The sequence below is a fragment of the Dermacentor silvarum genome, chromosome 1, assembly GCF_013339745.2.
Source record: "Dermacentor silvarum isolate Dsil-2018 chromosome 1, BIME_Dsil_1.4, whole genome shotgun sequence".
Taxonomy (NCBI): domain Eukaryota; kingdom Metazoa; phylum Arthropoda; class Arachnida; order Ixodida; family Ixodidae; genus Dermacentor; species Dermacentor silvarum.
Genome location: NC_051154.1, coordinates 188,267,755 through 188,281,274, shown reverse-complemented (window position 1 = coordinate 188,281,274; position 13,520 = coordinate 188,267,755). Strand labels below are relative to the sequence as shown.

The following is a 13,520-nucleotide window of genomic DNA, read 5'->3' as shown; positions in this document are numbered from 1 at the left end:
CGCAGAATGTGGTCAAGCACACGCTAGGTGGGAGGGGCTCACATTGTGACAGCAAGTACGTGGTCGTCAAGTGAGATATGTTCATGTTTGCTTGAGCGCACGTGACATCGTTACTACAAACCTTACTTCATATAGTTGACTTTGCTATTGTCATCAATACTCGGCCTTTCACGAAACTGACTTTTTTTTTTCTCAGGACGAATATCTGTATCCTTTACACTTCTATTTTTAATTTGTGGCCACCATCTGATGAGGGCTGCGAGCACTAAAGGCAGTAAGTCATGGTATTAAAAAGAAAAAAAAGATTTAAGGTGCTGGCGTGATAAAACACATGCAAATCTCGGATGCCATGAGCCACGCCAATGCATTGCTCTCGGTGCGATCTGCACCACACGCAGTGGCACTTATAACCGCACTACTATGGCCCAAACTTATGGCGATTTGTTTATAAGTGCTTACTGACAAGATATTATCCACCAAGAATGCTCTAGGAATTTGTGAAGTTGTTCTTACTGCTGAAGCTTTAAAACCTCAAATAAACGAAATTGACGATTTAACAGTTTTTCGTTGCAAGTACAACTTCATTATACAGTATAGACCACTTATAACGTAACCGCTTATAGTGCAGGACCGGATATAGTGCGGTCTTTTCAAACTCCCGTTAATTTTCCCATAGCACTCCATGTATACACGTAAAAAATACCGGTTACAGTGCGGCTGCCTGGGAGTACGGAAGTCAGCGGAGTTAGCGAACGCTCCCCTCAAACGGGCGCCCCAAGGAGTGCTCGAGGAAGAAAGAGAGATGAAGTGGAGGAGAAGGGCACATGGTGCGAACGAACAGCCAGTGAGGCTGAAACCAGAATTTTGAGTGCGAGTCGTGAAATGTCACGGCGCGTATAGCGAGCGATGGCCACGAAACTGCCAGCACCGGCCAACGCTCGCTTTACGATAACGGCAGTAAACGAAACTACAGGGAGCGGGCGGCGCCAGCACGGCACGGCAAAGGGCGCACGCGGAGACCGTGGAATGTGAGGGAGGAGGGCGGCAGGGAAGCGGATTTCGCCTCGGTAACTCCGCCGCTTCGGTGGCTCCCCTCGCCGTCCCTCGTGGCTCCCTCACTTTCGACTGTCACCGTGCGCGCCCGCCGCCGTGCAGGCGCCGCCGCTCCAGACGGCCCGGCGCCAGCTCCCCGAAGTTTCGTTTTCTGTCGTTATCGGGAAGCGGGCGTTTGCCGGCGTGGGCAGTTTTGTTGGCCGTCCTGGGACAGCACCGCTGCTTCCCTCTGCGCCGTAGCCGCAACATGCAAAGTCAACCCGTGACTAGAAAGTAGAGGAAGCATAAAGGAGAAAGAAGGGTTCACTGCCATTTTCTACGCGTGGCTGAGACGTCGGCACGTACACGCATGTTCCGGCGCAACGCAGAATCGGCGACCTTGCCATCTGAGAGAGCGTGAAATTTCCGCCGCGTCCTTTTTTTTTTTTTTTTTTTGTTCGCGCGACATTGAGGGGTCTCTCCTAAGCTTTTACTCTATGGCGGTGCCGGAGCAATGCCGGTCGGAGGCGCACCGCGTGATTTGGTTCGAATTAACGAGATTCAACTGGTAAATTGAATGCAAACATTCTAGCCGCATTCCTCGACTGTCGTATACGCGAGGCGGCTTGGTGCACATGTTTTGCATATGTGCGGGCCTTGAAAATTGTTGCTTTGGTTATAGTGCGGTACCGCTTATAGTGCGGTGGACGTGGGAGCCGGGTGAACATAGGAGAGATGCACTTTGCCCTCTCCCGGTTCTCGCCTCTCGCAACGCGTGTGCCCGCGCAGGAAGAGGGAAAGTATCCAACGGGCGAGGAGGACATTCCCCTTGCGAAAAGGTAAAAAGGTATAAAAGAGCGCGAGAGAGACCCCCGGGCCGCTCTGACCTCGCTACACCTACCTGCCCATACGGATATACCCGCTGCAACCCGTGAGTGACCTCGTTTGCGTGACTACCACATGCGACGAGGCAAGCCTATTTTATTACTTATTATACAGAGCGGACTTACCTCTGCAAGTGTGTTTTATTTCCCACAGCAATAAACGTTGTTGAGTTGACTCACTTGTTGCCTTAGTCGCCCGAACCCTACGTAGCTGCGATTATACACGCTACGGGTTGGGGAAGACCCCCACAGCACATGAATCATCATGGTGCTGGCAATACAGCACTGTGAAATTTGGTAAATTAAGAGCGTATACTGGCATCAGTGAACTTCTATTAAGTTTAATGGAAGTTGACACTCCATAGCAATTTTGTGTTAAAGCTGGGAGCTAGTAAACCTGCCTTTAAACAAGGATTTTTGGTTGTGCAGACTTGCCAACTTCTATGATTTTATCGTAAAATACTCTATTTCCAGAGGTCGCTTCCAATTGTATTGACGCCAATAATTTGACAATTTTTCATTCGCGGCCTATTCAGGGCAGAACTGATTTCAACAGAATGCAAATACAGTCATCGAGTGAATTTTCAGAGCCTAACTTTTGCAACCACTTTTATTATTTGGACCTACTGCAGCAGTGTCCCTAGTGAAACAGCAGGTGATATTTCGGCTGCCAGTACATGGATATTTCATAAATTGATATCATCGACATTTCTTTTTTTCTGTGATGCTGATAACTTTTGCTACGAATATAGAGCAGCGTGCCTTTTCACAGCGTCTCTATTGAACAAAGTCAGCTAATTTCTTTTCTAATAAACAGTACACGTCTTACGTAAAAAACAATTTTTCTCACCAAATTTTATTCTTTGTCTTAGACAGTAGCATTGTTTACATATTAAGGTTGGCAGGTCTGCTACTGCCATCACAGTTGAAAGTCAATAATGTTTCTCTGCATTTCCCTATTTTGGATTTTGTCCTTTTTTTTTTCCAGTGGAGCGATATGACCCACGAACCAACCGCTGGAGTTCTGTGGCATCCATGGGCACTAGGCGCAAGCATCTGGGCTCGGCTGTTTACAGCAACATGATCTATGCTGTTGGAGGTCGTGATGACACTACAGAGCTCAGCAGCGCAGAACGCTACAATCCACAGTTGAACCAGTGGCAGCCAATCGTGGCCATGACTTCACGGCGCTCTGGGGTCAGTAATTTTGGATGTTGCTTGAGATTTGCATATGGCAATGTGTAGATTATGTTTCTGCTAACTTATGCACTGTCTATGGCACCACTACCTGAAGTCATTGTATGATAGGCTACATAATGATAAGGGAACGCCTTCTCGCATGTTGTCTGTCAAGCTTGCTGCTACAAGTACAGTGCACCTGTAGCGACAAGAGGCATTTGCACACTAGCGTTGCTAATATGAGCATACCCTATTATGTCACTAGAATTACTTCAGTGTTTATGGTATAGCAGGAGATTTGCTTAAATAAATTATCCAGTCAAAAGATTTTTCGGAGGGGTGGCGGAGATGTGTTGATGTGTTTTCTGGACTGTATTAGTTAGATTACCTATCAGATGGTCAGTTCTCATTGTAGCGTACTCCTTGCTCTTGATGTAAGGTGCTCAATGTTTCATACATTTGTTGGGACGGAGAGAGAGAGAGACGTCTCGACGGCGTGAATCCCAACTGTCAACTGATTTTATTTTTATTTTGCTTCAGCCGCCCTTGGGGCTGCTCGCCCTTTCCACTCGTCACCATTGGTGGAGAGTGGAGGACACGGAGTGCAACCGGTATGGTGGTTAGTTGCCGAACGGAGTGATCAAAGGTCTAGGCGAATAGGGGCTCTTGAGCACCGTCCACTTTGCGTACGTCACGTGAGCACCTCTGGAGCTTGCACTGCAGCTGGGGGCCCTGGCGAAGGTGGGGGGCTCTCTTGACGGAGACACCGCGGCGGCGTCACTGTCCATGTGTGCTGGCTTGACACGGTCAAGCGACACAACCTCTTGGCAGCTGCATTTATCGATTGTGACATGCTTGTCCCCACGGCGGAAGACCTTAAACGGTCCATCATATGGTGGTTGAAGAGGCCACCGAACAGCGTCATGTCGCACAAACACGTATGGGCACGATGTGAGCCGCGGGTCGACATGTACAGCCCGCGTCCCTGGATACCGCGGGGGCACAGCACGAAGTTTGCTCATCATATCGCGTAGACGAAGTGCGTAACCACTGGAAGCCGTAGGTGTCTCGTCTGAGCCGTGCACAAAGAACTCTCCTGGCAGCCTGAGTGTCGTGCCACAGACCAGCTCAGCGGCGCTGCAACCAATGTCTGCTTTTAGAGTGGACCGTATGCCCAAAAAGACGAGCGGGAGCGCCTCCACCCAGCTATGTTCTTCGGTTGCTTTGAGCACTGCCTTAAGCTGACGGTGAAAGCGTTCCACCATGCCATTACTCATGGGATGGTATGCTGTTGTACATATGCGAGTGGCACCGATGAGCTGAGTGATGCTAGTGAAGAGGGCGGATTCGAACTGCCGGCCACGGTCCATTGTGATCGTGGAAGGCACCCCAAAGCGGGCAACCCAATGGTACAGGAATGCACTGGCAACCGTTTCAGCAGTGATGTCCACGATAGGGATGGCCCCCAATGGGTGAATCTATCCACGCATGTCAGCAGATAAGTCTGTCCACGGCAGGGTGGTAGTGGGCCAACAATGTCCAGGTGAACATGATCAAATCGGGAGTCCGGGATTGGGAGTGCTCCCTGTGCTGTCAAGGTGTGTCGCTGTATCTTGGAATGCTAGCAGGCTACACATTCACGTGCCCAGCGCCAGACGTCCCGATTAATGCATGGCCAGACAAACTTTGCCGTCACCAGTCTCTGTGTGGCTCTAATCCCTGGATGAGAGAGTCTATGCAGCGATTGAAACACGTGGCGATGGAGATTGGAAGGCACAAACGGGCAAGCATTGCCGATACTTATGTCACAGCAAATTCTGTCTTGGGATCTGGGAATTGGCAGCCACTGCAGCTTCAGGGCAGTGGTTGCGGTCATCAGGCTCTTTAGCTCGTCGTCTTCACATTGAGCTGCTGCCAAAGTGGAGAGATCAACCTGCTGTGTGGATACAATGGCTTTTATAGGGTTCCGGGAAAGGGCGTCTGCCACCTCGTTGTCGCCCCCCTTGACGTGGCGGATGTCTGTCGTGAATTCAGATATATATGACATGTGGCGCTATTCCCGCGCTATGTGCGTGCCACCGTTGGAGCTTAGCGAACGCAGGGCGTATGTAAGCGGCTTGTGGTCAATGAGGACAAAGAATTCCACGCCTTCCAGGAAGTGGCGAAAATGTCGGATGGCCGCGTACATGGCCAGCAGTTCTCCCCCGAAAGTACTGTAGCGGCGCTCAGGGGGGGTTAGCTTCCTCGAGAAAACCGATGTCGGGCGCCAGACGAGCTGCTGTAAGACAGCACCGACAGCTGTGTAAGAGACATCGACCATCACACACTGCGGAATTCCGGGCCTAGGGTAAGCGAGGAGTGCGGCGTTTGCCAGGGCGTCCTTGATCTTGCAGAATGCTTCACTTGGCTCATCATACCAGGGAAGGGTGTTCGAGCAGTTTCCTGAAGTGGCCAGCAGGTCGTGAAGAGGTTGGAGGATTTGGGCGCAGTGGAAATTCACTAAACCCAGAAATTCTCGCAGCTGGCGCTTTGTATTTGGCTGCGGGAATCCTTGCACTGCTTCAACCTTGCTGGAATGAGGCCGAACGCCCGAGCTAGAAATTACGTGTCCTAGGAACGACAGCTCAGGTGCACCAAGCTCGCATTTGGCTATGTTCACGACTACCCCGTGCTCGACTAAGCGCTGGAAAACGATGCGCAGGTGCCTTATATGCTCTTCTGGTGTGCCGCTTGCAACTAACAGATCATCAAGGTAAGCGTGGCAGAAGTTGAGGCCGCGTAAGGCGCCGTCCATGAATCCCTGGAAAGTCTGACCCACATTTTGGAGGCCGAATGGCATCTGAAGGAACTCGAATAGTCCGAAGGGCGTCGCGATGGCTGTCTTCGGGACATCCTCCGGAGCAATGGGAATTTGATGGTATGCCCACACTAGGTCTATCTTTGAGAAGATGGTAGCACCGTGCAGACTCGTCGTGATGTCATGGATATGCGGTACCGGGTACCTGTCTGGTGTCGTAACCCGGTTTAGCGCACGGTAGTCTCCACATGGGCGCCAGTCTCCCGGTGTCGACTTAGGGACCATGTGAAGTGGCGATGCCCAGGGGCTCGACGAGGGCCTGATGATCCCCAGTTCCAGCATGGGGTCGAATTCCTGCCGGGCGACTTTCAACTTCTCCGGGCACAGACGGCGAAGCCGCGCTTGCACGGGCGGGCCGCTGGTGGAGATGTAGTGGCATACCGCGTGCTTCGCCGCAGAGCCGGCTGGTGGCTGCCTCGTCAGTTCAGGAAATTCGTGCAGGATGCGAGAAAAATGTTCGGCGCGGGCCGGCCCGAGCAGCGTAGGACTCAACGGAGGGTGTTTTGAGGGGTGGCCCTGCACAGTCGCTTGCGACGTGGGATCGTGGAGTCGTCTGTTGCGCACATCGACGAGAAGACCAAAGTGCAGAAGGAAGTCTGCACCCAGGATAGCGAATTTCACCTCTGCCACAATGAAAATCCATTGGAATGTTTTCTTCAAACCTAAATCCAGTGGCAGCGAGCGATATCCGTAAGTGGCAATGGTGGTATTGTTGACCGCCTGAAGGGGAGACGCACTGGGGACACGGCGCTCTGTTGACAAAGCCGGCACCATGCTCACCTCAGGCCCGGTGTCCACAAGGAATCGCAGGCCACTGTCACGGTCGATGAGAAAGAACACTGAAGGACGACGCTGATATAATCTCGACTGGGTGAGGTGGGTCGTCACTGCAAGAATCAGGAGACGACGATGAAGGCGGGCGTCGTGATGATTAAAAATAAAAAAGATTGTATTCACTTCATTGGTACATGGTTTTGACTCTATCCGAGTCTCGAGCGGTTCTGCTTAACACGGGGGCCAGGACGGCCTTAAATAACCCCTCGTGGTCTTGTGGTTGCCGATGTCTCCTTTGGGGAACTTGTGGAAGTGTCAGTCCTCTGTCGGGTGGTCAAGTTGACGACCTCCTCCCCCTCGGGTCCTCTCCTTTGGTAGCTCGCCTTTTGCGTCTGCTCAGGTCGTAGAGGTGTGACGCTTTCTCGGGGATGAAGGGGATTATCTCGTCACAGGAAAGGCGCTCGGGCTTGTTTCCCACATTTGAGAGGTACAGTCTCCAGGAAGATCATAACCGCCTCTTGGGGATGAAGATAATTGCACCGACACGGGAACGTGCGCGGGTTTGGTTTCCCACAACTGAGATGCAGAGTTCCAAGCCGATCATAACAACGCTCTGAGGTATCCGGAACACTGGTCGCCCTCAGTGCCGGCTGCGGTCGTTTCCCGTGTGATCGCAAGGTGGAATACATTTGCAGGCCGCGTTGCCGTGCTTCCTGTGGTACCAACAGATTCTCTGTCGCAGTTGCTGGGGTTGCGCTGCGGCACGCTGGTGCTCCGCGCACGCGCTGCTGTCCCGTATGGCTGCTACGGTGTCGGCGAGGTGAGAGATCTGCTCCCTTATGTCCTGCAGCTCGTTGGTAGATGTGTGGATTCCCATGTATGTTTGCGCTGCCGCGATGGATGGCGAAGCCACTGCCGTTACTAAGTCGGCGAGTTCGGCGAGCTGAGGAAGCTGTTTGTCGGCAGCCAAGGCGAGGACCATCTGCACGTTTGTGGGGAACCATTGCAGGAAGAGCTCGCGAAGCAGCCTGCTGTCCACGTCGGTGGTCGTCGTGCCGAGCAGCTGTTGCATGTGGCGCAACAATTGGCTAGGGGTCTGGTCGTCGAGCTCAGCGCCGTGTAGCAGCTGTTTCAGTTGCTGAGGCTCTGATGGCGTGAGGCGGCTGATGAGCAGTTGCTTGAGCGTTGTGTACGCGCTCACTGTAGGTGGAGCGACCAGTAGATATCGTACTTCGCTCGCTGTTGTAGGTGGAAGGCTGCCGACCACGTGGTGGTACTTTGTCTGGTCGGCAGTAATGCGTCGGGCGGCAAATTGCGATTCCACTTGCAGGAACCAGAGTTCTGGGTCGGCTGTCCAAAATGGTGGTAGCTTAGCGTCGACGGCGGAGATGGCTGGTGCGTCAGCTGTAGTCTCCATGGCGTCGATATGTGGTTGTCGTTAAGCCTCGTTCGGGTCACCACTGTTGGGACGCGAGTACGCGTAGAGCAGAGAGAGAGAGACGTCTCGACGACGTGAATCTCAACTATCAACCGATTTTCTTTTTCTTTTGCTTCAGCCGCCCTTGGGGCTGCTTGCCCTTTCCACTCGTCACCATTGGTGGAGAGTGGAGGACACGGGGGCGCGGGGTGCAACCGGTTTTCGGAGCTGCGCTCGCTGCTCGCCCTTGCCTGTACGTAGTGGCCTTCTCGCGGCCACTACACATTGTAATATTTTTATAGACATACTCATGTAAAAAGTTAGACCGTTTGTATCTTTAGCCACCTCTGTCACTCATTTAAAGTTCACTGTGCTTAAAGGAAAATTTTTTTCACTGAGCACCCATCATGGCGATCGAACAGATTTATCACAGCTGCACCGTGCTGCAGACAGCAAGCTTAGCAGAACACTCTTGTGCAGAGTGTGTGCCAATTTCAAACAGTCATAGTCTCATGGCAGCACTACCCATACTGTCAATAAAAAAAATAAAAGAAAGTCTAGACAACTTCTGTGTCAAGGCAAGGCTATGGGAACGAAGGTTCTGCACTTGTGTTAGAGCACCAAGTAGTCTGATGTCACTTTCAGTTTTGGTTTCTCCACTTAATGTCACTGTGACCAAAAGTTGAAGCTTTTCTGGGATTTTCCATGCCAAAACTACAATATTATGGGGCATACCATAGTAGGGTTGGTAACGTGCACCTAAATCTATGTACAGAAGCATTTGCAATTCCCCCTATCGATATGCGGCTGCCGCGGCCAGGCTCAAAGCCACGACGTCGAGCTCAGCAGCACAACACCATAGCCCCTAAGCTACCATGGTGGATATCAAAGCTCTTATCAAAAACTTCCGCAATAGTTTCAAATGTTTTTAGACCAAAAAAAAGAACTTGCACATTGGAATACGGCTATATCTCAACGCATGTTTTCATGGCGACAAGTGTCACTAGGCCTAGTCACGCTGGAAATTGCGATGCGTCCTTCAAAAGTAAGTTATCACTTAAGAGTTTATGGTAGAGGTTGGATGGAAAGGCCTGTGGTTTCATTAATATGTTGTGAATGTAATGCACACCCCGAGAACAACGGCAAATTCATCGTTAGGCAGGAGGGAGTGGTGCTGCAATGAGTCTTACTCATTGAGACTCATTTTTGGATGCGCAAGTTATTTTAGCAACATTGCGTTTAAGCCAAAAAAAAAAGCGAACAGTAGCATATAATTTTTACACAAATACCGTATTTGCTCGAATCTAACACGCACTTTTTTTCCAATAAAACAGGTTGAAAAATTGCGTGCGCGTTAGAATCTAGTACGACCCTAAATCTGCGTTACCATATAGCCGTCGGCATTTCAAAATGGCCGCCTCGCACGCGCTTCGAGTGTGCTACACTCTAGCCTAGCTGCCGCAGCTTCCTCCATGTGCTGCAGTACGTGTGTTTACGCAGTAGTCTACCATCTGTCTTCCCTTCCCGTTTTCTGCGTCTGCTCTATCAGCATGAAGTGCTGAGTTCATCATGAGGCCGCATTTAAAAGGAAAGTGATCATGTGTGCGGTGACAGACGAAAATCGGGCCATATTACGGGCATTCGGAGAATCCGAAATTTGCGTGTGGCACTGGCACAAAAAGGAGAGGATTTTCGCCAGCAAAGCAACGTGGAAGGGTTTCAGTGGACTGAAGCAGAGGGTGTATTCCGCGACGATCCACTTCGGTGATACAATTGCCTTCGGGGGAGAGTCTGCCGCGCGCTGTGTTTTCGCCGCTTATAGGTCGACCTGCGTTGAAGTGAGAGGCGTGCTAGCACGAAGGTCAATTTGCTCGCCGCGCTTCGTCACTCCTGCGTTTTGACAGCGAGTTTCTGTGGTCAACGAGCAAGATGTGTTCATGTTTGCTTGTGCGCACGTGATACCGTGCTTGTTAATTTATTTAGTATGCGAATGTTTGAAAGTTTATACGGCCGATCAAACTGCTATTCTTACTTTGTATAGCGGTCTACTAATTTGGTCTACTAATTTGATTTGCTATCGCAATCGATGCTTCGCCTTTCTGGCGAAACTGTGACTTATTTTTATTCATCGCAATTTGAGTGCATTGGTAGTAAATCTTTGTTTTTCCAAATGAGGGAAAGTTGTATTTCTGTATAAAAGGTTTTTATTTGGTCACGGAAAACGGGTGCGCGTTACAATCGAGGGCGCGTTACAATCGAGTAAATACGGTACTAGAAGTATATTAAATGACATTTTATGTTTATTACTTTAAGAGCTGCAATCAAACTCGGGACTATATTCAGCAGCTGTCTTACATGTGTGCTTCGGTTCTGTAGCTTAGCCTGCATAGTCGCAGAAGGTTGTTTGCAAGTATGAATTTTACTGTATCAAGAGCTCCGCAATCCCATGTTCCCTCTCATAAATTGCATGAGTGTATCCAGATTAGCACCTTATACGACTTGTGGAATGCAAGAGGCATCCACAAAACTGTGATGCTTTCAGATGAGCTGAAATACTGTTGTTGGATAGAAAGGCCATGATAGTGGCACCCTAGCACTTTCTCAGCCTTGTGTGCTTTGAAACATTTCAAGATCTTGCAAGATGTGCCTCTTGCATTTACTTTATGAACTGCTTCTTGTTTATAGCAACACTAAGTGTTTTGCTCACAGTTCTGGTACTGACCTCTGTGTACCACTGTTATTGTTCAGACATTGTAGGAGCCATAGAAACTATACAGCCCCTACACCATATGATGTGGTACTTTTGCAGGTTGGACTGGCAGTAGTGAATGGACTTCTTTATGCTGTGGGTGGATTCGACGGCACCACATACCTGAAGACAATTGAAGTGTACGACCCTGAACAGAACCAGTGGAAACTCTGCGGAAGTATGAACTACAGGCGTCTTGGAGGTGGAGTCGGTGTTGTAAGACTTCCACAGCACGAGGCACACTACTGGTGAAAGCAAATCTTTGGGCGTGCCCAAAAACCTTTGTGTGGGCCTGTGCATTCAGAGACTTTGAATAGGTTGAAAGGTTGCGACCAGGCATCTTGGTGATTTTAAATTGCGTGCCAGCAGTCGAAGTTAGCTACAAGGCTCAACCAAATATTGACTGACCACTTGTGCTGTGTACTGCTCTGTGGTCATGTTTACAGCCCAGATTCATAGGTACTGGCAGGCATTGACGCATGCTATCTTGAGTTGCTAAAAAGTAGTTCTTTTGTACCACACCTGCACAAGTCGTTTAGTACTGTATATTTTTAAACTAAGTGTGTATATGAGACTACAGACCATTTAAGTATTTTTTTCCAGTTTTAGCTCTCAGGGAGCTGTATTCTTGCAGTTGTGTTTCAAAGCAGTTGCACCTGCTTTGGCACTATTGGCTATGCCTGCACAATTATTGCCATGTATTAGCTTGGCAAGCAGTTTTTAATACTCATAACTGCAATGCTGTTAGGACCTATGAAGGGAGGGTTCAAGAACAGTGTACAATGTGTATGAATGTTTTTAGAGTGCATGGAAATGTTTTTAAACTTCCCCACTATGCACAACCAACTCTACTATTCACACACTGACGAATGCAATCTCCTCGATTTTGGTGTACTTTCTGCACTAGTACAGGCACTTGAAGTTTGAAGTTTATTTGTCCTGCCTGCTTACAGGAACGGAAGCAGAGGCTAAAGGCTACATAGCCTGACAAAAGACCTCTGCTCCTATTACAGTTCGGCACGCAGGCCGATGTACATTACACAATATTGCACTTCGAAACATTTCGAGAAAATATTATCTTTCACAGCAGAGAAGAGAGCGTAAAAAAAAAACAAAAAAACAATGGCACAAGTCATGGTACAGTGTCAACATTTATACAACTAAGGTAACACATAAGGGTACATCAGGTGCAAAAAAAATTGTATCACACAATGCAAAATGACAAAGTATGACAAACAAAAACATTTTTAGGGGCTAACCACCCATATTTGGCATTTTGGAGAGCTACAGTGTAGACCACTTATAACGTAAGTCGCCGGAGTCGCGAATATCCGCACTATAAGCGGTACCGCACTATAACCAAAACAAGTATTTTATTGCGATAATGGATACTCCAGGCGCATTTCTGCCGTCGCTGTTACCGTGCTCAAGGTTCCGTATTCGCTTACTAAAGCACAGTGTCACGCGCGCACAAGCAAAGATGAACACATCTCGCTCGTTGACAACGGAAACGAACTGTCAAAACGCTCGAGTGACGAAGCGTGACTAGTGAATTGACTTTCGTGCTATCATGCCTCTCCCTTCAACGTGACCTATAAGCTGCGAAAACACGGCGCGCGGTGGACTTTTCCCGTCGCAGATTGCTTTCAAGATAGGGCCAAGGCGATCGTATCGCCGAAGTGGATCGTCGCAGATTACGTCCTGCTTCGGTCCACTGAAACCGTTCCGCATTGCTTTGCTGGCGAAAATCCTCTCCTTCTGTTTGCGCCAGTCCCGAACGCAAGTTTCGGATTCTCCGAACGCCCGTGATGGGGCCCGATTTCCGTCTGTTTCCGAACACATGATCACTTTCCTTTTAAATGCGGCATCATGATGAACTCGGTACTTCATGCTGATAGAGCAGACGCAGAGAACGTGAAGACAGACGGCAGACTATTGCCTAAGCACGTGTACTGCAGCACATGGAGGAAGCTACGGTAGCTACGCTCGACGCGCGTGCGAGGCGGCCATATTGAAATGCCGACGGCTATATGGTAACACAGATTTAGAGGCGTACTCGATTCTAACATGCATGCAATTTCTGGACCTGTTTTATCGGGGAAAAAGTGTGCGTTAAATTCGAATAAATATGGTATTTGTGGCTTGAGGGGAGCATTTGCCGTCTAGGTTGACTGCCGAACTTTCAGGCAGCCGCGCTGTTACTGGTATTTCGTGTCCCGCAACTGCACTATAAGCGATACGCATATACATAGAGTGCTATGGGAAAATTAACGGGAGTCTGAAAAGGCCGTATTATATCCGGTCCTGCACTATAAACGGTTACGTTATAAGCGGTCTATACTGTAGTTCTGTACAAAATAGTGGAACAATAAGCCACTTGTTTTAGCTTCTGTTGCATAAACAATATAAATGTTTAACAGAGAAATGCTTTTAGTTTTAACCATTTTGGACATTCATATAGCTATGACGGAAAACTGTGTGAAGCCAAGTGGCATTGCACAGACCTGTGAAGCTGCTATGTCAGTCGAGAACCAGAGATATTACTTGCTCAATGATGTTCGATGTTTTTAGCTGCAGCAGATTTTTAACTGTATTTTACCACTCGTATATGTTTTTGGTTTACTTAGC

At 49.2% G+C, this 13,520-nt stretch overlaps 1 protein-coding gene across 1 annotated transcript in view; it reads left to right on the top strand.

The window, feature by feature from the left end:
* LOC119436538 (kelch-like protein diablo) overlaps positions 1–12,034 on the top strand; it is a 41,913-nt gene extending 29,879 nt beyond the window's left edge. Inside the window, exons 8-9 of the mRNA XM_037703408.2 lie at positions 2,905–3,113; positions 10,953–12,034. Of these exons, the coding sequence (XP_037559336.1) occupies positions 2,905–3,113; positions 10,953–11,144 (401 nt within the window). The 3' untranslated portion in view covers positions 11,145–12,034. The remainder of the gene's footprint in view (positions 1–2,904; positions 3,114–10,952) is intronic.
* The last annotated feature ends 1,486 nt before the right edge of the window (positions 12,035–13,520 follow it).